This window comes from Notolabrus celidotus, chromosome 8 (genome assembly GCF_009762535.1).
Source record: "Notolabrus celidotus isolate fNotCel1 chromosome 8, fNotCel1.pri, whole genome shotgun sequence".
In the NCBI taxonomy this organism is placed as follows: Eukaryota; Metazoa; Chordata; class Actinopteri; order Labriformes; family Labridae; genus Notolabrus; species Notolabrus celidotus.
Genome location: NC_048279.1, coordinates 9703567 through 9714971, shown reverse-complemented (window position 1 = coordinate 9714971; position 11405 = coordinate 9703567). Strand labels below are relative to the sequence as shown.

At 40.8% G+C, this 11405-nt stretch overlaps 1 protein-coding gene across 1 annotated transcript; it reads left to right on the top strand.

Moving 5' to 3' along the window:
• Window positions 1-567: 567 nt before the first annotated feature.
• On the top strand, window positions 568-10875 carry syvn1 (synovial apoptosis inhibitor 1, synoviolin). The gene is made up of 16 exons (XM_034690161.1): window positions 568-758; window positions 1561-1712; window positions 1865-1957; window positions 2069-2221; window positions 2545-2593; window positions 5220-5323; window positions 6125-6251; window positions 6354-6453; window positions 6646-6711; window positions 7578-7694; window positions 7830-7984; window positions 8148-8288; window positions 8871-9023; window positions 9366-9549; window positions 9641-9747; window positions 9849-10875. The coding sequence occupies exons 2-16, from the start codon at window positions 1581-1583 to the stop codon at window positions 10052-10054; spliced, it is 1887 nt and encodes a 628-aa protein (XP_034546052.1). The 5' UTR covers window positions 568-758; window positions 1561-1580; the 3' UTR covers window positions 10055-10875.
• Window positions 10876-11405: the final 530 nt, after the last annotated feature.

Sequence of the window (11405 nt, the reverse complement as noted above, 5' to 3'; positions counted from 1 at the left end):
TTTATAGTGCCACAAAGTTTTTTAGGTGAGGGAAAATTCTAAATAGTGATCTCACTGTCGAAGCAAGGGGATATGGTACCATCTTATGTTTACAATGCCAAATGAAAATATAATCAATATTTCAGAATAATTCTCACCAATAGAGTATATATTGGTGGGAGTTACCCCTGGTTGACTTCTAAAGAATAAGTAAATATAACAATGAGCCAAAGAGCCAGTCTTTTGAACGGCTCTTTGAAAGGAACTGCTCCTCAAGATCCGGTTCCCCTCAAAGAGTCATAAATCTCATCTCTGAAGGTTGGACCAGTCTGACAACTTCTCCTTTTTCTGATTGGTCCACGTTTTTATTTACCGTAAACCTTCTAAAGGGCGCATTACTCTTTCGTTTACACGTACAAATTAGATTTTCACGAATAATACCCCAGAAGTTTCAAGTTAACACGAAGTTTAATTTGTTTGTTTCATGTTTTACATTTCTAACTACACTTACATCAACACATAATAAAACTGGTGACATTTGAGTAGTGTCTGAGATTGTTGTTGCGCCTTGTACAGTGTGTGTTGGCCGGAAGTGAGGTGGCCTTCAGTGAGCAAGCCGACGATAAACACGTAACCAGACGGCCGAGGATCATGTAAATTATAAGCCACATATGTGAAGAGATAAAATGGACTAGCTGATGAAGAGGCTACTTGTATATTTGTACAGGAGACGCCTGTGGAACTAAATAGGGAGCGAGTGTTTTATACACATCGAGCTGGTGAGTCCTGCAGAGACTGACAACTGTACTGTTCAGCTAATGTTAGCTAGCGATGTGTAAGCTAATTACCTGTCTTTACCAGGTAATCTCTGGAGAAAAGTTAGCCTGCTTAACTAAAACAAAACACTATTATACAGTCAACGTCTTGAGAAGGATCTAATGTGCATGTGAGGTTATTTAACCTTTGCACAAAGCTCTGGGAGAGACTCGATTTTTACAAATTTGACACAATGTTTGTGAGCTAAGTTCTCCGAAGAGGCGTCTTCCTCCTTCAGGAAGGTAAACAGGGATGTTTGCTTGCAGGTGTAAAGGTTTGGAGAGAAACCCAGCTACCTGTGTCTTGTTCAGCTATTCCTTTATCATAGTACATGTTTTAATAATCAATACCCTTGCTAAAAGCTCTAACAACTGCATTACAAGATGCTCAAGTCTTGATCTTAGTACTAGGAAGTCAAAGTCTTCTTTATTGTCAAAAACTGCAGTATGCACCAGACATAAGAATAATATGTAGACATACAGAGGATTTGATTGTAGGGTCTGACAGATAGATAGAAACGACAGCAACAGATAAACATAGGAAATGCAAACAAGACGAAGAGAATGGATAAAAAAGACCTAGCTAGAAATTTTTTTATTAAAGCTTAAAGAAAAAAATAAATTAAAGCTAAAAGAAATAAGCTATTATCTAATACTAATAATAGTGCTCTCACAGAGCGTCAGCATTGATTGTGTTAAAAGATGGACCCTTCTCCACCTTCTCACAATGCACAAAAGTGATGCCAAAATCTGTTCCCCCCTACAGTATTCCTAGCTAACTCCAAAATGGTGCGAGCAGCCTTGGTGACAGCCACCAGTCTGGCGTTGACTGGGGCTGTGGTGGCCCATGCGTATCTCCTGAAACACCAGTTCTACCCGACTGTGGTCTACCTAACCAAGAGCAGCCCCAGCATGGCGGTAAGTGCAGCTCCATAAATAGCCCAGTGTTGATCTGGGTGTTTCTTATTTGATGAGTTCAACCCATTTTTACATCTTTAAATGTCCTCTGAGGATGTCTCAGTGGCTTTGTGTAACATCAGGGTTTGTTTCTGTTGTTTTTGGGGTCCCAGGTGTTGTACATTCAGGCCTTCGTTTTGGTGTTTCTGTTGGGAAAGTTCATGAGAAAGGTCTTTTTTGGACAACTAAGGGCTGCAGAAATGGAGGTAAAGTGTAAATATATATTTTATCATATCACACATTTGGGTTAACAGTCAATATAAATGATAACAATGTATATGAACCTGCTTTTTCTACGTCTTCCTCCCAACAACCAGCACCTCATTGAACGCTCCTGGTATGCAGTGACCGAGACGTGCCTAGCATTCACTGTATTCAGGGATGACTTCTCCCCACGCTTTGTTGCCCTCTTCACACTCCTCCTCTTTCTTAAGTGCTTTCACTGGTTGGCTGAGGATCGAGTGGATTTTGTGAGTAATGACAGAGAAATAACTTTCTCATCTTAGACATCATACAATGAACTTGAACAACTCTATATGTACATGCTAAATGTTTATTAATCCAACTTGATCTTTTCTTTAAGTTTTAATTAATAATATCTAAGTAAATAAAAAGTTTTTCAGTGATAAGGAAATATACTGTAGGTGATGATAGCTTTTACTTAGTTGCTATTAAAGATTGCGGACAAGATGGCGTCCATTCACAGCTTAGTTATCCAATGATTTAATAGACGTGTCTTAAGAAACATGAAAATAATGCTAAGTTTCTGTGTTTCTAATCCTCTTCCTGCCAGATGGAACGGAGTCCAAACATATCCTGGGTTTTTCACATGCGAGTATTATGTGAGTACAAGTTATCAGACACATTAGAAATGACGCCATACTCTGTTGTCTTTCTGTCTTTCTTCTTTATTTGTATAGCACCTTTCATTCATACAAGCACGCAGCTCAAAGTGCTTCTCCCAGAACAAACAGACAGAAGTTACAGCGATCAATAAATAATAAAAGACTAAGGCAAGAAAGATGGTCATAAAATGCTTCAAACTAAATAAAATCAAGACAGACATAAAGGTTTTTAAAAGTTAATTAATAAGTAAAGTAAAATAAAAAAATCAATGGAGCAAACTAATTTAGTGAAAAGTATTAAAAAAGATTAAATTGATACTTTATTTAAATTAATGCTTGCCAAAAATAAGTAAATAAACAAACAAATACATAAACACAAGACCTCATTGATCGTTTCGGAACATACAATGACAGGACATCTCTGATGTACGGTTAAGCAAGGCCGCTAAGAGCTTTAAAAAAGCAAGTAAAATGATTCTAAAATCAATTCTAAAAGAAAAGTGGAACCTGTGGAGAGTTTTCATCAGTGGAGTGAAAAGAGAATTACAACATACTTTGTGGCTAGTGTTAAAATCATCAATTCAAATTTCAGCATCTCATTGTGTTAAAAAAAAGTCTGACTTTTGCTTTATTAGATGATACAATTAAGTACTTATAACTTTGTGCATTACAATTCAAATCCACATCTTCTTCTCTCCTTGTAAAAAATGTTATCATCATAATGAAACTCTCCAAAATTTGCATGAGGCCAGATGCACCATGGTTCAGTGGCCTCACAACAGGCGTATAAAGTGGTTGACATTAAAGGTACAGTGTGAAGAAATGGGCATACTTATATTATATTGCTCCCCCCTCACATTGGTAAAATGATGCAAGATAAGTATGAGTCTTTATTTGTCCGTTTTTTCACTATCAAAAACATAAATTAATACAACTAATTCATGCACAACAACAACAAACACCCACTTCTTCTTCTTCCTCTTACAACCAGCGCATTTAGGCTTAATTCAAAAGAGCTCATGGTGGTTCAGGGTCTGACATAACGCAGGGCATCTTCATTGGCTTATTTTTACAGCCTATCAGAGTCTGAGACTTATGTGTGCTTTAAAAGATGTCTGCGCCGTCGAGACAGGTGATTGATGAACTGCACCGTGATTAACAGAACATATGGAGAAGACAGGAAAAGTGTTGTAGGCGTAGTCTCGAAGTAGCCTGTGAACTTAGATTTTATTTTTGCAAGGTGTATGAAGCCAGGAGAAAGAGGTACTTTCCACTCACAATGGGCAATCCCTACTCTGCCCAAGCACGTCTCGCTGTAAAAGTCCAGTCCTTTCTTTGCCCTGGCACGGTTGGAAGGGGTTTGGCTTCAGCACGGTACAGCTGCTCGTGCACAAGCAGACAACGTGGATATGACACAAAAGGATGCAGCGCTCCTATGGCAACCCTGCACAATCTGAATAAATAATAAATAACAACAATATTGGTCCAAATTCCACAATTTTTTTCTCCCTTGAAAACCATCTGAAGAGTGCGACTGTCTTTTCGAGATCAACACTTTCTCATGCCGACATTTGTTCACACCTGTGCGTTGAAGCGTCTGGTTATTTTGTTTACTTTCAAGCAAACACAACACGTCACATTGATGTAACAGCACAGAGGAACAGAAGGCAATGATTGATGTCGGGCTGTCAAGTTTGCTCAAACAAAAGCAGCAAGACAAAAAGTAAAAATCTCTGACCTAAATGATAAGAGGGAACCCAGACACTGCTGTCAGAGAAAGATGGAAGAAAGAGTGATTTCTGTACTGACAGAAGAAGGAGGATCAACCATCAACCAGAGTGTTATACGCATGAGTTGATCCAAAGCATGTAGGCACAAAATCATCTGGCATTACAGCCTCCCACAAGTTGATCAAAGTCTGGAGGAGAAGGAAATGATTAGACAGGTCAATGACCCTACACGTCTGAAAACATTGACAAATGATCATGTTCTCTGTCTCCTCCTCCTCCTCCTCCTCCTCCTCCTCTCAGTGCAGCAGGTTGGCAGTGATGTGCTGTGTCTAAGTTCAGGATCATATTAATAACAAAATAATTCATTTAACAATGAAGATTTAATTTTTGACAAACATCTCTTGACGTAATAAGTCACGAAAAGTACTGAAAAGGTTATTTGTATTTTTGGCATCCGTGATTCTCATATTCAGGTGAATAAACACTGATTTAAACATACATAATATTATTTTCCCATTCTACCAAGTCTGTTCTTCTAACACTGCTTAAATCTGCACACTGTACCTTTAGCAAACAGTAACACCATGTTCTTCTAAACACTACAGAGAAATTCTGTCACACGTCATCAGTAGCTAACTGGTTGACTCATTGACATCTACAGTCTGCCATGTTTACATTCTAGACCGATAATAGCTCTGTCATGCAATCTGGTCTTTTTTTGTCTTGTTTTCAAAATGAGCAAACATCTTTTGATACCGTCTGTATTTATTTATTTATGTATTTATTTTTTTATTCGTCTAAAAAACAACATTTCTTTTCTGTATGAAGAAGCTTCCTGGATTCAGCCCTGCAGATGAGACTCATTCACTGTTGTTTTTGTGTGTTTCCTGCAGCTCTCATGGGTTTGCTGGCCATCCTGGATTTCCTGTTTGTCAACCATGCCTGTCAGAGCATCATCACCCGAGGAGCCTCAGTCCAGCTTGTTTTTGGATTTGAGGTTTGTTATTCTTCAGTTGAAGCTGAGTTTGAACTCCCACTTTCAAAATTTCAATGTTTGATGTTATAAGTAGTGATGGGAACCGCTACTTTTTGGTACCAGTACGTTATTGGTCGGTACCAACAGTACCATTAAGCTCATGGGAAAATATTGCTCTTATTGATATTTAATGCCAACATACTGCCTTAATGTAGGGCTATCCATATACACTGGCTGTTGGCCAAATGGTACACTAGTCATTTCATGTTTCTATTAATGATGTTTGTAAAATAATTTTGGCAACAAGTTACAGCTGAGATAGGATCCCAGTGTGTCAGTTCCCCCGGCAGTCCAAGCCTATAGCAGCATAACTAGGAGCTGGTCAAAGCCTGATCCAGCTCTAACTATAAGCTTTATCAAAAAGCAAAGTTTGTTCTGACAGGCAAGTTTGACTGGTAGATGACTCCAAAGGAGAGGGGCCTGATAACTGAAGATTCTACCTCCCATACTACCTTTAGAGATTTTAGGTACGACAAGCAGGCCTGCATGCTGGGAGCGTAGTGTTCTAGAGGGGTAATAGGACACTATGAGCTTATTAGGATACACAAACAAGAACACCATGAGGACCATCAGCTAGAGTAGTCAATCAGTGAGTTTTACTAAAAGACTAGACCCGTGTGTTTAGTTTACTTTCAGACTGAAGTAAAAGAACAAGATATATCTGGCTCCAAGTAACAAGAGATCTGAGCACCTGGCCCTTCAGTATACAAACAACAACAGACCGAAATGTTTATACATGATCTCCCACGTCTCTGTCTCCAGTATGCCATCCTGCTGACCATGGTGCTGACCACCTTCATAAAGTACGTGCTGCACACTGTTGATCTGCAGAGTGAGAACCCCTGGGACAACAAGGCTGTCTACATGCTCTACACTGAGCTCTTTACAGGTGCCCTGCTCAGCCTGAGCTCTGAATGTGACACACATTCATGTTTGCTTCAACTGTTCAGTCAGAGGCATGTTAACATACTGAGATTCTGTTTTCACTCAGGGTTCATCAAAGTGCTCCTGTACATCGCCTTTATGACCATCATGATAAAGGTCCACACCTTCCCGCTGTTTGCGATCCGCCCGATGTACCTGGCCATGAGGTGAGCAGCTGTGTGCCTCTCTTAGTTGATTTTGTTTGATTGATGTAGTTCTTTCCAATATTGGTGATGATATTTCTTAGTTTAAGTAACCTTCCCATTCTTCTCTTTTACACAAAAACAAATTTTAGTCCCTTGATGTTAAAAAGCTTGTGTTGAGGCATTTCTGAGTTTTGTTTTTCATTTTTCTCTCAGGCAGTTTAAGAAAGCTGTAACAGACGCTATCATGTCTCGAAGAGCCATCCGCAACATGAATACCTTGTAAGTAATGAGAAGCCTTCAACAAATGCATCATTGTATGTCACACTAAGATGATTGAATTTGCATTGTACCTTTAGTTTCATGACATGGACTAAGGCCTATATGCCAATTATTATCCTTCTACTATGTAGCGCCTGGTTTATACTTCTGCATCAAATCAACCAGAAGCCTCTCACGTAGCTTAACATGCAACTCCTCCAAAATGTAGCTACGCGTTGAAACGTCACAGACCGCAAGCCCTGTGATTGGTCCACTGGGCAGCATCGTATTTCCTGCATTGACAACATTTCTGGAATCACCGTACATTTAATTTCCTCCGTCTCCTCTCATTTCTTCTTTATAACAATTGCTGTATGATCAACGGCAACATTTATCAGCTCAAGCTTAACAGAATACACTGAGTCTGCATAGCTCCCTCTGGACGAACAACAGAGAGGGACCAGAAACAGGTCCCAACTAGCATAGAAATCCCACAGCCAAAAAGTATTCCAGAGTGACGTGGACACAACGTTGCAAAAAGTGCTCCAGACCGTGCCAGCCCCTATACTGTAGAGTCAATGCAGACATATAAACCAGGCTTTACACAGTAACTTTGATAAGCTCTCACTTAGTTGTAGCTAAACAGTGTTACTTTGCATATTTTAGTTGAGTCATGTGTAACAGATTTTACAGATTCAGTCAGTTTTTCACTCTCTATGTTTGAAAACTCATCTTTGAGGACAGTATCATTATAGTGGTATCTTAAGCTGTGTGCACAGCTCAGCAGACAATACAAGTAGATCTATTTAAAAACCTTAATGAAAAGCCAATCATTTCGTGCTCAAATGTGTCGTTTATTCCTTTCTAAAAATCTTTCCCATATCCAGATACCCTGATGCTACTCCTGAAGACCTGCAGGCCTCTGACAACGTCTGCATCATCTGTAGAGAGGAGATGGTCACTGGTGCCAAGAAACTACCCTGTAATCACATTTTCCACTCCAGGTAAGTCTTTCAGTGATCTGTAAACAAAACAGTGCTGACGACAAAATTATCACACAATACGTACATTGGGTGTTTTAGTTTTTATTTCTCTTGGAATACTCAAAGTATCATGGTCTTGCCCCTCCTGTCCCACAGCTGCTTGCGCTCCTGGTTCCAGAGGCAGCAGACCTGCCCCACCTGTCGCATGGATGTCCTCCGCGCATCAAATAATCAGACTCCAACCCCAGCCCAGGCTCCGCCCCCTGCTCCTGCAGCACCTGCCAATGCTCCTGCAGCCCCACCTGCTAATGGTGAGCTTGCACTGCTCTGACTGAGAGAACATTTTTCTCAGTACTGTGTTTTACAGTTCAGTAGTGTAAGCACTGGGTTCAGTTACCTGTTTGGCATATGTACTGTATGTTTTCCCCTCTTCTATCAGCACTGTTTCATATGTTTCATGTGTTTCATCTCCAGTGGCTCAAAACATGTTACCTGGTTTCCCACCTGGTATGTTTCCCTTCTGGGGTCCCTTCCCAGTTCCTCCTCCTGCCGCCGAAGCAGCAGCTCCTCCTAATGATGCTCCACAAGTCAGTGCTGAGGCTACTCAGGCAGCTGGTAAGAACAACACATGCAATATAAGTGGCATCTTAATTTTCCTTTTACTTTTTATTCTTGTTACAGAAAAAGTTGACGTGGAATGTGCTCATTTAATCCACTAGGCGTATAACCATCATCACCTTCACTACTCAGCACCAGAATGACTTATTCTTTATTAATATGTTATCTAAGTATTTTAGTTAATCAATGTTTATTAATGAGTTAATTATATGATCTAGAAAATGTAGATAAAGTTGTGTTTAGGGCATGTCAGGTCAGAGTGGCATAGAAACACTCAACCAAAGCAGTGTGTAACCAACACAGACATGTGGACGTTAATCTGCAAAGATGACTGTAGGCTGGTGCTGCCAGCTCTGCCAATGTTAACCACATTCTGCAAACCAGTTTGACATGTTTACACATGGACGCTGTGGTCCTGTGTTTAGCTGTGTTAAATAAAATGTGCTCAGTGTTGACTGTTTTCTCACTTTTAGACGAGCGAGTCAGCAAGTCAGAATTTAAATTCCATTTAAATGATTTGGAAGTGATTCATAGCATCCCTGACCTGACATCACACCTGACATGTTTTCTTTCTCTCAGGCACCAGCCAGCCGACCTCATCATCTGCAGACACCGCTGCCGCTGCAGCAGTTGCTGCTCCAGGGTCGGCAGTCCCAGGCTTTCCCTTTTCCTTCCCCCCTCCTCCTTTTCCCACCTCACCATGGTTGCCCATGCCACCACCTCCACCTTTTGGTGAGTGCTGATACTTTGTTCTGTGTTTTGGATGAAAACAGATGAAAGTCTTTGAAACTCAGCCCCTTTGTTGAGAGATGAGAAAACAGATAGAGAGACGGGGTAGTAAGAAAGTGGAGTGAAATTATTCAGGCTGCTGCCATTTATCATTCTCCGTATAAGAACAGAGTAAACAGATGTGTGATGTTAAGCACCCGGTGCCTTGGTTGCAGAAAAAAGAGAAAAATCATAGTACTGTTCTGTAGAAGGAGGGGGAGCACTCTCCATGACTGCAGATTATTTGATCTACTTTTGTATAAGTTTGTTTTCAGTTCCTGTTTGTGCCTCCTTACTCCTCTCCAGTGTCTTCGATGCCTCCGCCTCCTCCGTCTCTGTCCCGACTGTCGGAGGAGGAATTGAGGGAGCTGGAGGCAGAGGGCCGACGTGGCCTGGAGGCCAGGCTCCAGTGTCTCCAGAACATCCATACCCTGCTGGATGCCGCCATGCTCAACATTCACCACTACCTAAGCACGGTCGCCACGCTCAGGTAACTGAGCCGACCTAAGATTTAGACTCATGTTTATTAGTTTGACAGTTTAGCATTCATTCGGTTCCTTCTGCTGCTGTGTTCTCCACAGCCCTCCTCGGGCAGAAGGCCACACTGGAGAACCCAGTGGGTCGGTTCCTGCTGCTTCATCTCCTGCAGCTGAGGACAGCTCCACACAGGAGAAGGACTCCCCGAGCTGTAAGTGTATCACTGCTCACATTCCCCCTGTACTATGAAGCTTTCCAGGATGATCAAATCAAAGACTTTCAACCTTATTTAAGTATTTCTTCCTTTTCCAGCGGATGGGGAGGGCAGAGACACGGCTTCCTTTGAGCCTACAGATTCTACTCCTGTTGCATCGGACACAGAAGGAGGAGAAAGGAGTCAGGAAGATGTGGTGGAGACGTTGGAGGATGGAGAGCCCAACACTGCTGAGCTGAGGCGCCGCCGCCTTCGTAAGCTGGAGACGTCATCGCCATCATCTCCACCCCCCACTGAAGACTGATTCATGTGCTCTGCCTTAAACATTTTGCCCTGGACCAACAGGAACTCCAATCTGACTTTACTGTGGCGTCGGTTTCTCATTGTCTCTCTGTCTGGAAGCTCTTGCCTTCCTCAGGTTTTCCAGTTGTGTGGAGTCGGACTCAGGCTGCTGAGCGATGTTATGGTCTGTTCTGCTTCTCTTGACTTTGTCTTTGTTTTAGAAAGCAATAGGCCAACTTTTTGTTGTTTTCACCACCTTCTTTCTCCCTCTGAATGACTGCTACACCTGCTGCAGGTGTTTGTACATTTGATCAGGTGAGAGACAAATTCTTATTGAAACCCTCGGTAAATGTGAGAGAGACAGTATTTGGATTGTTGTTTGGTAGTTCTACTGTCGATGAGGTCTTTGCTTGCACTTTGATTTGTTTATTTTAGCTTTCTTTAGTCTAAATGCTCCCAGTGACCACATTAGTATGTTACAAACCATCTGGATCCGTGTCATTGATGCAAGTCATATCCGAGGAAGTTGAACGACAGCTTTGACTTTCTACTTTTTTAATTCATCTACTCATCCATCACTGTTGTGTTGCCACTGCTGATGATGTAACATATTGTTTCCATCCTGATGTGTATATTCTGTATAAAGAGATTTAACAGGTGATCTCTATATAATGGAGATACATGATGCAGAATAAACTGTCAGACTCAGCTGGCAGTAGCAGAACAGGTATGTTGGGGTGTGTGTTTTCACAACCAGAGATTTTCATCCTGAGGTCTTGACAGTTACAAGATGATAAATTTAAATTAATAAAAGCAGTTACATCTGGGTTACTATTACGCTAATCTTAAGACTCTCCACAGTTTTCACTCAAAATACAGCACACTCTGTTTATTCATCTAGTATTTATTTCTTCCACTTAAATCTATTTTATGTCTTTAGGCCTTTTAATAAATTAAAATATAGAAAAATGTCTATTTTACAAGTTAAAGAATTCTTGTGGAATTTGAATGAATGAATGAATATTTATTTCAGTCATTACTTTAAATAGAACAAAAGTCTACAGCTAGTGTGAGTAGTCTAACAAATGGAGATAACACAATTTTACACAATAAAAATTCACACAAAAACAATGACCAAAAAGGGAATAGGCTGAAACCAAGCGGCAACCTCCATACTCAAAGTATGAAGCCCTTGGAGAGTGTTTTAAACTGCAGTTCATCGAGCGTCCACTTGAGTCTGGTTGCAGAAAGACCAGAAACCACATACACACCCATTCAAAGAAGATGATCTTTGCAGCAATAATAAACATGTTTACAGCCTGGTACAAAAAACGTGTGTAGTCTAAATAGATATATCTAGATATCAGTCATGT